General features: G+C 42.0%; 1 protein-coding gene across 11 annotated transcripts in view; it reads left to right on the top strand.

The window, feature by feature from the left end:
- LOC5516017 overlaps positions 1–13,474 on the top strand; it is a 55,192-nt gene that overhangs the window by 16,130 nt on the left and 25,588 nt on the right. For all 11 annotated transcript variants that reach the window (XM_048730577.1, XM_048730576.1, XM_048730575.1 and 8 more), the window contains 23 exons: positions 2,955–2,977; positions 3,070–3,319; positions 3,599–3,699; positions 3,861–3,974; positions 4,404–4,460; positions 4,582–4,615; positions 4,707–4,786; positions 5,031–5,099; positions 5,606–5,707; positions 5,951–6,026; positions 6,249–6,355; positions 6,765–6,879; positions 7,647–7,669; positions 7,757–7,913; positions 8,742–8,842; positions 9,323–9,436; positions 9,532–9,588; positions 9,669–9,702; positions 9,917–9,996; positions 10,096–10,164; positions 10,544–10,645; positions 11,810–11,992; positions 12,529–12,646. In XM_048730577.1, coding sequence (XP_048586534.1) covers positions 2,955–2,977; positions 3,070–3,319; positions 3,599–3,699; positions 3,861–3,974; positions 4,404–4,460; positions 4,582–4,615; positions 4,707–4,786; positions 5,031–5,099; positions 5,606–5,707; positions 5,951–6,026; positions 6,249–6,355; positions 6,765–6,879; positions 7,647–7,669; positions 7,757–7,913; positions 8,742–8,842; positions 9,323–9,436; positions 9,532–9,588; positions 9,669–9,702; positions 9,917–9,996; positions 10,096–10,164; positions 10,544–10,645; positions 11,810–11,992; positions 12,529–12,646 — 2,166 coding nt within the window. The remainder of the gene's footprint in view (positions 1–2,954; positions 2,978–3,069; positions 3,320–3,598; positions 3,700–3,860; positions 3,975–4,403; positions 4,461–4,581; positions 4,616–4,706; positions 4,787–5,030; positions 5,100–5,605; positions 5,708–5,950; positions 6,027–6,248; positions 6,356–6,764; positions 6,880–7,646; positions 7,670–7,756; positions 7,914–8,741; positions 8,843–9,322; positions 9,437–9,531; positions 9,589–9,668; positions 9,703–9,916; positions 9,997–10,095; positions 10,165–10,543; positions 10,646–11,809; positions 11,993–12,528; positions 12,647–13,474) is intronic.

Below are 13,474 nucleotides of genomic sequence, written 5' to 3'. Positions count from 1 at the left end.
GTCCAGATGATCAGGCATGGGTCTAATGGCGGGTGCTCGAGGGGCTATGAGGCACGTGCCCAGAGAAGGGTCCAGATGATCAGGCATGGGTCTAATGGCGGGTGCTCGAGGGGCTATGAGGCACGTGCCCAGAGAAGGGCCCAGATGATCAGGCATGGGTTTAATGGTGGGTGCTCGAGGGGCTATGAGGCACGTGCCCAGAGAAGAGTCCAGATGATCAGGCATGGGTCTAATGGCGGGTGCTCGAGGGGTTATGAGGCACGTGCCCAGAGAAGGGTCCAGATGATCAGGCATGGGTCTAATGGCGGGTGCTCGAGGGGCTATGAGGCACGTGCCTAGAGAAGGGTCCAGATGATCAGGCATGGGTCTAATGGCGGGTGCTCGAGGGGCTATGAGGCACGTGCCTAGAGAAGGGTCCAGATGATCAGGCATGGGTCTGATGGCGGGTGCTCGAGGGGCTATGAGGCACGTGCCTAGAGAAGGGTCCAGATGATCAGGCATGGGTCTAATGGCGGGTGCTCGAGGGGCTATGAGGCACGTGCCCAGAGAAGGGTCCAGATGATCAGGCATGGGTCTAATGGCGGGTGCTCGAGGGGCTATGAGGCACGTGCCCAGAGAAGGGCCCAGATGATCAGGCATGGGTTTAATGGCGGGTGCTCGAGGGGCTATGAGGCACGTGCCCAGAGAAGAGTCCAGATGATCAGGCATGGGTCTAATGGCGGGTGCTCGAGGGGCTATGAGGCACGTGCCTAGAGAAGGGTCCAGATAATCAGGCATGGGTCTAATGGCGGGTGCTCGAGGGGCTATGAGGCACGTGCCTAGAGAAGGGTCCAGATGATCAGGCATGGGTCTAATGGCGGGTGCTCGAGGGGCTATGAGGCACGTGCCCAGAGAAGGGCCCAGATGATCAGGCATGGGTTTAATGGCGGGTGCTCGAGGGGCTATGAGGCACGTGCCCAGAGAAGAGTCCAGATGATCAGGCATGGGTCTAATGGCGGGTGCTCGAGGGGCTATGAGGCACGTGCCCAGAGAAGGGTCCAGATGATCAGGCATGGGTCTAATGGCGGGTGCTCGAGGGGCTATGAGGAACGTGCCTAGAGAAGGGTCCAGATGATCAGGCATGGGTCTAATGGCGGGTGCTCGAGGTGCTATGAGGCACGTGCCTAGAGAAGGGTCCAGATGATCAGGCATGGGTCTGATGGCGGGTGCTCGAGGGGCTATGAGGCACGTGCCTAGAGAAGGGTCCAGATGATCAGGCATGGGTCTAATGGCGGGTGCTCGAGGGGCTATGAGGCACGTGCCCAGAGAAGGGTCCAGATGATCAGGCATGGGTCTAATGGCGGGTGCTCGAGGGGCTATGAGGCACGTGCCCAGAGAAGGGCCCAGATGATCAGGCATGGGTTTAATGGCGGGTGCTCGAGGGGCTATGAGGCACGTGCCCAGAGAAGAGTCCAGATGATCAGGCATGGGTCTAATGGCGGGTGCTCGAGGGGCTATGAGGCACGTGCCCAGAGAAGGGTCCAGATGATCAGGCATGGGTCTAATGGCGGGTGCTCGAGGGGCTATGAGGCACGTGCCTAGAGAAGGGTCCAGATGATCAGGCATGGGTCTAATGGCGGGTGCTCGAGGGGCTATGAGGCACGTGCCTAGAGAAGGGTCCAGATGATCAGGCATGGGTCTGATGGCGGGTGCTCGAGGGGCTATGAGGCACGTGCCTAGAGAAGGGTCCAGATGATCAGGCATGGGTCTAATGGCGGGTGCTCGAGGGGCTATGAGGCACGTGCCCAGAGAAGGGTCCAGATGATCAGGCATGGGTCTAATGGCGGGTGCTCGAGGGGCTATGAGGCACGTGCCCAGAGAAGGGCCCAGATGATCAGGCATGGGTTTAATGGCGGGTGCTCGAGGGGCTATGAGGCACGTGCCCAGAGAAGAATCCAGATGATCAGGCATGGGTCTAATGGCGGGTGCTCGAGGGGCTATGAGGCACGTGCCTAGAGAAGGGTCCAGATGATCAGGCATGGGTCTAATGGCGGGTGCTCGAGGGGTTATGAGGCACGTGCCCAGAGAAGGGTCCAGATGATCAGGCATGGGTCTAATGGCGGGTGCTCGAGGGGTTATGAGGCACGTGCCCAGAGAAGGGTCTAGATGATCAGGCATGGGTCTAATGGCGGGTGCTCGAGGGGCTATGAGGCACGTGCCCAGAGAAGGGTCTAGATGATCAGGCATGGGTCTAATGGCGGGTGCTCGAGGGGCTATGAGGCACGTGCCCAGAGAAGGGTCTAGATGATCAGGCATGGGTCTAATGGCGGGTGCTCGAGGGGCTATGAGTCACGTGCCCAGAGAAGGGCCCAGATGATCAGGCATGGGTCTAATGGCGGGTGCTCGAGGGGTTATGAGGCACGTGCCCAGAGAAGGGTCCAGATGATCAGGCATGGGTCTAATGGCGGGTGCTCGAGGGGTTATGAGGCACGTGCCCAGAGAAGGGCCCAGACTCCACCCTGCTCATGTGACGAGATTAGCTCGACTCCGGTTTACCCCTTTGTTGGTAGTTAAAAAAGTTTAACTATATATGTGCATTTGGATAAAGAAAGTTATTGATTGATCTGGTGATTTAACATCAAAGCTAAGAATGCCGATTTGAGCTTGATTTATCCGTGGTCATTGAATCACTACTCTGGACCCCACCCAGCGTTTTTCTCGAAACACGTTCAATCAGCTCTATCGTAATTAAGCACTTCAGTAGCCTCTCCAGTTAATTTATCCATGCAAAAAACTCTACAATTTATTTATCCATACCAAAAACTCTCCAATTTGTTTATCCATACCAAAAACAGCAAAGTAGGACAATAAGATTTAAGCGATGGTACTTTCGAGAGCAGCTGCAACTACCATAAACATTGGGTACATATATGATCATGAAATACCGGACGATAACATATTTTTTTCTATTTCAGAGCAAAACAACAAACAAAACAAGGTAAATTAGAATTGGGAAATTTAATATTTCTTAGTATATGTCATTTTAATATGAAAACGTAATTGAAAGTCTATTTTAACGATATGTTTTAGAACCAAAATAAGAAAGCAGCTGGGGACAAAGGTCAAGGTCAGAAAGTTGAGAAAGCCAAGAAACAGGAGAAAGGCAGGAAGGAAGAAAAGTCCAAAAAAGAGGAGAAAGAAAAGAATAAGGCTGGTGGCAAGGAGGCAAAGAAAGATAAGGCCAACGAGAAGGATAAGGATGCGAAAAGTAAAGAAGAGGAGAAGAAAGCGGAAAAGGCTGCTAAGGAAGATGCAGACGAGCTTCACCAGGCGATACAAGGTATGGTCAGCGGTATGTTATTAAAAGTTGCTGCGCGTGCTCGGACTAGCGATATGTTTAGTCAACACAGACGCACAAGCTCTTTCGAAAATGTCTAGAAGGAAATCGTAACATAAAAGAAGTACAGCTAACAAGCGCCTTTGTTTTCATGCGCATCATAACAACCATACAAGACCTCTCTCTACTACCTGTTCGGTAAGAAAAATTCATTACAAGTGCTGCGGGAATCAAATCCTTTTTAGGCAGGATAATGGTATTTCTCTTGTTTACCATCCCTAGAAGGTAACAAAGACGCAATTATCGATATTCTGGCAAGGAACTGTGATGAGCGAAGCAAATTGGATAGACTCAAGGATAAATACAAAGACCAACATGACCAGGTACCTCATGACGTTGATGAAAGGGTTATGATAGTGCTTGAGCACAGGGATTATACTGCGAGACTTCAATGTAATACATATCTACCGCTTCTTCGGTACATCGGTATACAGAACTCAAGACTTCCTGTAACCTGCCTCGGTTGATTTTTTGTGTCTTGCAGGATATCTTAGAAGCGTTGCAGCCTCACTTAGGCGATGACGTGAAGGACCCGGTTGAATCGTTCTTTTCCTCTAGTAGCGCATTCGATGCCAAATGTCTACACGACGCCATTAAGGTAAGACGGCATTTTATTTTTGATTGAAATACCATAAAGATCAGAAGCCATTTGAGGTTCTATAATGGTAAAACGCCATTTGAAGTTGTTACCTAATAATGGTGAAAAGCCATTTGAAGTTGAAATACAATAATGATGGCGAAAAGCTATTTGAATTGGAAGTAAGATCATGGTGAGTAGCTCTTTAAAGTTTTGTAACAATAATGTTAGTTAAATGATTATGCTACAATAGTAGATCCAAAAGTGGCGAGAAGCAATATGAAGATGAGATGCAATTGTCACGGAGGAAATTAACGTAATAGAGAATAACGTAATAGTGACTTTTTTAAAGTGTTTTTTTTTACGTATGTTTTGTAAAGTCGTTCCTCCTTAAAGTCTGAGCGGTGCCGGGACAATAAAACATACTAATGTGCACTATTTGCCTCTCAGGGTCTTGGTACCGATGAAGATTTGCTCATAGAAATTATCTGTACAAGAAAAAATACGGTTAGTATCCTTATTTCTATCGTTTTATCCCCCTTAAATATTCGCTACCTTTATGAACTATCTGATGCAGCTAGGGCACCGATCTTGAGGTTTGCTTTGACGTCTACTTTGCTCATTTCAGGAGATAAATGATATTAAAGAAGTCTACAAGAAAAGTGAGTAGAATTCGGTGTAACATCAAATATTTGAGGTTCCAAGAATAGCTTGTGTCCACATGATAAATACCATTTACCTGAAACTCTGTAGATTACGACACAACACTAGAAGATGACGTCAAGGGTGATACAAGTGGAGACTTCGAAGATCTTCTTGTCAAGCTACTGCAGGTGTTTTAAGAAAAATAAATAGATAATAATTCTTTATAAAGCTTTGTCATGCAGGGTTTCATTAAATTTTTACATTTTAGCGATTTGCACGGTTCTGTTATAACATCTGCGAATGTCCGTAAATTCGATTGTACCTCGCTGTACTCTATATTGATGAGGACCTAGTTCAACTAAAACGAAGGGAGAATGGCTCATGTAAATCAGTACAGTGTGTATAAATTAATTTCAATCGCTGTCATTAAAGGCCACAAGAGTTAAGTCAGACAAAGTCGACAAAAAGCAAGTCAAGGCCGATGCAGAGTCACTACAAAAGGTAAAAACATAAAAATACGGACATAAAATCATCGGACAGGCTTCGTAGGCTTGGAGTATCGTGGTAGGACTGTATTTTTGTTGTTGTTATTGTTGACGCTTCTCTGATGATGATAATGTCATCATGATAGGGCTGCTTTTGCTGCTGGTGATGATGATGACGATGATGATGATGACGGTGATGATGACGATGATGATGATGACGATGATAATGATGACGATGATGATGACGATGATGATTTCCACTGTGGCAGTATTACGTACGTTTAAGATGATGACTTCGAGTTTGGGGATAAATATCTTTACGAAATCCTGAGTCTAAACGTACGCACAACGCAACAAACAGTAATTTGAGTTAAAATTTCTTTGCCAATTTTTTTATGATGATGGTGGTGGCGATGGCGATGGCGATGGCGATGGCGATGATTATTGCGATGGCGATGGCGATGGTGGTGGTGGTGATGAGGTGATGTTAATGGTTGATAATGATGGCTTTTTGGGATCTAGGCTGGCGTGAAGTCTTTCGGCACAGATGAAGACGTATTTGTCGATATTCTCACACAGAGAAGCCACGCCCAGCTCAACGCGATATTCGCTGAATACAAAAAGGTATTTTATTCATATAGACATGTATTATTAATTATTTACTGGGTAACATTTGATGGGTTAAGGTTATGCTTCTATTTTATTTTTGTATATTATTTTGCTGAAAGTAGGTTTAAGCTGTTTTCATTTTGACTAGATTATGTTATAATAATCTATTGGCTCACTTTACGTTGTGTGGACATCCAATTTCGAAACTTGATATCAAATCAGCGCATTGTTTTGTGTTTCCATTAAAAACCCTTACAGCTGCAGCAGACTGAGATTGAGGACTCGATAGAAAATGAGATGAGTGGAGACCTAGCAAAGGGCCTTCTTGCGTTAGGTAAAGAGTTTAGAAACTTGTTCTCTTTATACCAATATTGACAATATTGACCTGATATCGTTAGTCTAATTGATGTGGCGTTTTTATCACAGAGTTTCGTTTTTAGAGCTGTTTTCCATGTAGTTTTGTATACCAGTGCTCAACAAGACACATTTCACATATTCACTTGCTCATGAGCATCCATACCAATGCATCCCTGAGCATGATGACTCTTATCTTCAGTCAAATGCATCCGAGACGAAAAGGGATTCAACAAAACCAAGTTGCAGAAATCAATGGCTGATGGCGACACAGCTACCGCTGCCAGAATCATCTTTGCCACTGACAAGGTACAGTAGGAGGACAAATTGTCCTTATCGATACTTCATGCTTCTCTTGTTGAAGGTAACAAAAAATGGGTTGTGTCGTCGTGTACCTGTTAATGTATACATAACGTTGATAAGCCATTGTTTGACCCATGACGTAGGTTTCATCTTTTTTCTTTTTCTAACTTTTCTAAAAAAATGTTTAAGTGGAAAAATAGTCTGTTATTGATTTAAGTTGATAGCGCATCTCTTCATACTAGCTATGTGTTTTATGGAATTGGTAATTGGAAAATGTTTGAAAAGCGTAGCCGAGAACTGTCAAAACTCCGTCACAATAGCCCCTAGTCTCTTTAGAGTCATGTGTGTGCAGTCTACTGAGGCGGTCGAGAAACAATGTAAATTGTAGTAATCTAAATTGTTTCTTTGACTCAAGGCGACCTTGTCCAACTTGACGAGTACTTATAAGGATGAGAACAAAAAGAACATGGAGGACGCTCTAAAAGAATCATGCAGTCCACATCTTCACAAGCTGCTGCTAGGGAAAATGGGTAAAGACATGATTTCGAGTATTGCAAAGATGATGGTGATGATGGTGATGATTGTGATAGGGAAAATGGGTAAAGACATGATTTCGAGTATTGCAAAGATGATGTTGATGATGGTGATGATTGTGATAGGGAAAATCGGTAAAGACATGATTTCGAGTATTGCAAAGTTAATGGTGATGTTTGTGATAGGGAAAATGGGTAGAGACATGATTGCGAGTATTAGAAAGATGATGGTGAAAATTGTGATAGGGAAAATGGGTAAAGACATGATTTCGAGTATTCCAAAGATGATGGTGATGATTGTGATTGGGAAAATGAGTAAAGACATGATTTCGAGTATTCCAAAGATGATGGTGATGATTGTGATAGGGAAAATGGGTAAAGACATGATTTCGAGTATTGCAAAGTTAATGGTGATGTTTGTGATAGGGAAAATGGGTAGAGACATGATTGCGAGTATTATAAAGATGATGGTGAAAATTGTGATAGGGAAAATGGGTAAAGACATGATTTCGAGTATTCCAAAGATGATGGTGATGATTGTGATACTGATTTGAACATTGGCTGTAAGATTATGTTTAAATGTTTATGTTGTTGTTGTTGTTGATGATGATGATGATGATGATGATGATGATGATGATGATGATGATGATGATGATGGCGATCAACACAATGATAGCGATGATAATGGTGATGTTTTTGTTGTTTAAGATCAGTAATGTGGTTGTTCTTTAATGTTGATAATATTACTATTCTTCTGTTTACAGGTAGACTCAAGCAACAGTCAAAGGTAAACTGATTTATTTTTGGCATTAAAGTAGTTTGTCAAGTAACTCGTGGATTACCGAGATGACATGCTGTTTGAAAACATCTTTAGGAAAAAGAAGATGCTAAGAACACAGAAAAAGACAACAAAAAGGCTGAAAAGGCAAAGCCTCCGCAAAAAGCTGCCCAAGAGAAGAACAAGAAGCAGAGCGATGCGGCCAAGAACAAGAAGGAGCAGGAGGAATCCGAGATCCACAAAGCGATCAAAGGTAGGGTTCAAAAAGGCCCCCTTACATCTTATCACCATAGTGTTGTGTATCATCGCATCGTGCCGAGATGTACCATAAAGTAGCTCCAGGGGATGCTTCCAGGTAGCGTTTGGGCTGAAGTTATCATGTAACCTTTTTAGACAACTTTTGGAGAAGGAGTAAAAAAATAAGCCTCTTCAATAAATACTTAACAATTATTTCCGAGATTTCTTTCTAGCATTTTCTCACACCGTGTGACTATAGCAGATTACTAAAGTCCGTGAGGTTTATTACACTACCAGATAAATTGTATAGATAAAAACGCTGTCTGATCATGCAATATCCATGATTTCTTACTAATACTAATGTATGATACCCAAGCTCTGTTATGAATGTTATTTCTTTCTGAGTTTGCAGTCACCCAGGCTCAGTGCACTTATCGTGAAATCTCTGGGTGTCGCGCGCTCCGAATTAACGATTTTAATATGTCATTAATATGTTTTAATATGCCATTAATATGTTTTAATATGTCATTACTATGTTTTAATATGTCATTAATATGTTTTAATATGTCATTAATATGTTTTAATATGTCATTAATATGTTTTAATATGTCATTAATATGTTTTAATATGTCATTAATATGTTTTAATATGTCATTATTATGTTTTAATATGTCATTAATATGTTTTAATATGTCATTATTATGTTTTAATATGTCATTAATATGTTTTAATATGTCATTACTAGTGTATATGAAGCTTGTCCTGGGCGAATTTGTTCTTGTGTGACCTTATTCTTTGCGCATGTCTCGATACAACAAACTTGACTGTAACACATGTGTTCTAGCCAATGACAAGAAGAAGATCAAAGAGTTGGTTATGAAAGCTGCTGTTGACAAAAAGAAGCTGAAGAAACTAGGAGACGATTACAAGAAGCAATACAAGCAGGTCTGTGGCAACTGACGACATGTTGTAACATTCCATTAGATTGAGTGGCATCTAGCATTTAGCATCTAAGTGGCATATAACATTGACTTTTAACTTCTCACAATCCTTAAAATTGATGGCGGCGTGTTTTAATTCATTTACCACCCTCGTTGACTGCTGCAGAATACCTTTACAGAAGAAATTTTCATCGGCTTATTCAAGAGATACTTTTGACCAATTTAATCCGTTTGTAAGTCAAAAAATATTCTATGCGATAAAATACCAGTAAACCACGAAACAAATATGTGCGCACAAGATTTGTTGTCTTATTAGGTTGATCAGGTTCAAGGTTAAAACAAAAGTCCTGCGTCCATAGGGTGTCGTCTAGACTAATAGCTACTTCAACAGTACTATCTTACACAAATCATCGCTTATTATCCTTAAAATGATTTCATGGTATATATGCTGGAATATTTCTGATTTTAAACTTCATTGTTCCAGGACCTAACGGACGCGTTGGACGGCAAGTTGGAGGAAGACTTGCACGAGGCAGTGGCTGCGATGCTACTTCCTGGAAACGAGGCTGACGCCAGAACACTTTACTTCGCCATGAAGGTTTACTGCTTAATATAATATCATATGCAAGAGAAGAGAGTATGACATGATATCAAGCCTCAAATATCGAACTTATTTCTTTTTTACTTTATTAGGGGCTTGGCACCAAAGAAAGTCAACTCATCGAAATCCTCTGCACGAGGAATAACACGGTAACCAAGCTAACCTAATGATGTCAATGTCTATAAGATTGTTATGATCCGTGTAACGTATTTTCTTCTCTTTTTTTCAGAACATCGACTCAATCAAAGAGGAATACCAAAAGAGTATGTTACGCCACACCTGCTCGCTTAAACATTTTTTATTGTTCCTTTGGTTCCTCAACTGACGTCTTTCCATGAAAGATGCACATCTATATCAATAAGGGTGCTTTTTATAATATTATGATAATTATGATACATATCTACTAGATATCTAGATATCAATAATCATAATAGGTGGTTGAGAAGGATTATTTAGTTTCTCTAATTTTTTCGTCAGAATACGGCTGTTCGCTTGAAGATGACGTTAAAGAGGAGACAAGTGGCGACTTCGAAGACCTCCTAGTGGCCCTGATGAGTGTAAGAATTAGCACCCTAATTTATCATTTGATAAAAACACCTTCTAAGCCAATATTCATTATCAAGTGTAAGTTAACAGTCTTTTTGTGGGTATACCAGGGAAAGAGAGACGAGAGCGACGAGATCAACGAAGATTTAGCACACAAAGATGCAGAGGCTCTAATTGAGGTACATGTGTCTGCGTCTTATGTCCTCCCTCCGTCATGATCATCTGTTTGTCCCTCTGTCTATTATATGACCATCTTCACATCCGTGCCCTTCATTTACAGGCTGAGATTCTGTCTATTATATGACCATCTTCACATACCTTGCCCTTCATTTAAAGGCTGGGATTCTGTCTATTATATGACAATCTTCACATACCTTGCCCTTCATTTAAAGGCTGGGATTCTGTCTATTATATGACCATCTTCACATCCGTGCCCTTCATTTACAGGCTGGGATTCTGTCTATTAGATGACCATCTTCACATACCTTGCCCTTCATTTAAAGGCTGGGATTCTGTCTATTATATTACCATCTTCACATCCGTGCCCTTCATTTACAGGCTGGGATCAAGAAATGGGGTACTGACGAGGATTGCTTCATCGAAATCTTTACGACTCGTAGCTATCCTCAACTTCAAGCCATGTTTCCTGAGTACTCTAAGGTATGCTCCTTTCTTTCTTAACAGGTATGTGTACAGAGGGGAATTCGCACGGTGCCCTCACACACCCCTTGGAGGCCAAATAGTGGGTCATTTCTTATTAAGGATTTTGCAAATACAGTTGAAGCTCTCGTAAGCGACCACCTTGGGAACTGAGAATTGTGGTCGTTAACGGAGCTGGTCTTTTACGAGAGCTTGCTCTCATAAGCGACCACTGGGCGTCAAAAACTTGAACAATAGGTGTTGGTCGCTTACGGGAGCTTATAGTAATTAAAATGGAATCTAAAAGTTATCGTGATAATAACAACGCTGTAATATTTTGGTTTATTGCTTGATTTTAAAACTAGGTATTTGACTTATCATGAGAGGGAGTTGTTTTATTTAATAGCAATTAATTCTACGAAAAGTAGCTCGTTATGCTCGTTTATATCGACGACTTAAGCTCTTCGTCATGAGAATATCTTCTGCGTCTACGACGATCGCATGGCGTCTTTCGTTAGCCGATTCCTAAAGCGTGCAACAAACAAGTGGATGGCTATTGTAACTGGAAAAAGGATAAATCGTGGAGCTGGCAATGGACTAGAGATTCCTTGCATTTACACATTTTCTGGAGACAAAGAAATGTCAATCCCATGGTTGAAATTGAAGTTAGAAAATTGAAATTATGAAATTCTTTAATGGTTGCCTACTGGAAAGGCAGCTTTTGTGAAACATGACAACATTTCCGCTTTATATGTGATTTCAGCATGCATTGGATATGATGTTTATCAGGTGTTGACTGATGTTGTAAAGCCAAAAATCATTGTGGTCGCTTACGAGAGCGGTCGCTCAGAGAGCTTCGACTGGACTATGTTTTCCATATGATACCTATGAATGACCCCCTCTCCCGGCCAATCCTGGGCACCGGCCTACTCAAGTCACTTATTTTAGAAACGAGGAGAGGTTTTCTTGTTTCATCCCCAATTCTTTTAATAGGCCCAGAAAAGCTCGCCGTAGGCATTCACGCGTGCTTATCCCACTTTCCCATATAAAATTTTGACAAAGAAAGCAATTTTGTTTTAAAACTTTGTTTGATATGTTTCTGAAAATAGCAGTGGCATGGTGAATATCTTCTGATAGAACTAGTTTCTAAAAAAAGATATAATCGTATCTCATCACATGTTTTAGTGGGCAAAGTGCGATATTGAGGACACTATCTCAAGCGAGATGGACGGCGACTTGAAAGATGCTCTTCTAGTCCTCGTCAAAGCCATCCAGAGCCCCACACAGATGACCGCTGACAAGTTGCATAGTGCTTTGCAGAACAAGGATACTTTAACTGTTGCGCGCATGATTGCGGGCGCAGATCCGGTGAGTTCTCTAATGGCTGATTTAGACAGCACGATTTTTTCGTATGCGACTTGCCCGCGACACCTCTGCAACTGGAGTTGTAGAGTGTGAATCAGCCGACGACTCACTACGACGCAACACCTCTATCACTCAAGTCGTAGAGTGTAAATCAGCCGACGACTCGCTACGACGCAACACCTCTATCACTCAAGTCGTAGAGTGTAAATCAGCCTACGACTCGCTACGCCGCAACACCTCTATCACTCAAGTCGTAGAGTGTAAATCAGCCTACGACTCCGCTACGATGCTCGACTACGAAAGTCGTTGTGTGTAATTCAGGGCTAAGACATGTGGTAGACAGGTCGCATACGGCTAAATCATGCTGGCTAATTCAGCATTTAGTGTTCTTAGTAATTTGATGTCATGGTTATATAACTGAGATTCAATGCGTACACAACACAATGCGTTCTTTCTATAAGAAATAAGCCATTTAACGGTTCATATCAATAAAAGTATTTATTTGTAAATTTACAATATATTTTGGCCTTTGTTCTCAGGCAAGTCTTTCCAAAATTGAGAAGGCATACAACGAAAACTACAAGCCAAAGCTATACTTCGAGGTGGACAAGAAATGCAGTCCGGACTTGAAGAAAATTCTCTTACCAAAACTTAAAGGTACTAGAAATCGCAAGGACTCTAAAGCACTCATTCTACCTCCTATAGACAAACGATAATTTGTAATTAAAAAAAATCATGCTATAAAAGTAGCAAATAGTTAGGGCCTGTTTTCATGAGACGGAGAGGGAAGTGTTATTTAGGGTGTGTCTTTGCAAATCAGTGTGAAACAGATGCAAGAGAAAAAAAAAGTCGGAAATGGAAAAATCTAAAGGGTTCCTTTTCCTTTTTTCTCCCTTTCCACTTACTTTACTTGCGTTCTCGCGATTAACATCCGTGCAAGCTCTATGTCGCTGCTTTGTTCTCCGTCTCCTCTTCCTCGGTAAAAAGCCGGCTTTTTACGCTTTTGACTAGCGATGTACATAAATTTATATTGAGAATATATTTTCATTATTCTAGATGACAGGGTTTTGGGTTTTCTTTATTTTGGATTGTTTTCCAGAGAAATTTATGATAATAATAATAGTCATGTTTATCAAGATTTTAGATAGCCTCCTCTCAATTAAGGCCCCCCCGTCTCCCAAAGAACAATAATGGAGTGGTACAATGAAGGGAGTCAAAAGTCGTATTACCATATAGTTTGACATGATAATTGACTGGGAATTGGCCAAAGATCTTTTAGAAGTATTAAACATGGGGATATATTATTTTCATTATGTTTTTATCAATAGATTGTTACAGAGGTGCTTTGCTGCGAATATCCCATCACTGTTTCATTTAAATGCAATACCGCTTTATTATCTAAAGATTAGAAATGATTTTCTTAAGAAGAACCCTCTAATTGTAGATGATATCTAAGTCATGATATATGTAGATTTCATTATATAG

Source organism: Nematostella vectensis, chromosome 7 (genome assembly GCF_932526225.1).
Source record: "Nematostella vectensis chromosome 7, jaNemVect1.1, whole genome shotgun sequence".
In the NCBI taxonomy this organism is placed as follows: Eukaryota; Metazoa; Cnidaria; class Anthozoa; order Actiniaria; family Edwardsiidae; genus Nematostella; species Nematostella vectensis.
Note: the sequence above shows the minus strand (reverse complement) of the source record. Positions and strands in the feature narration are given on the sequence as shown.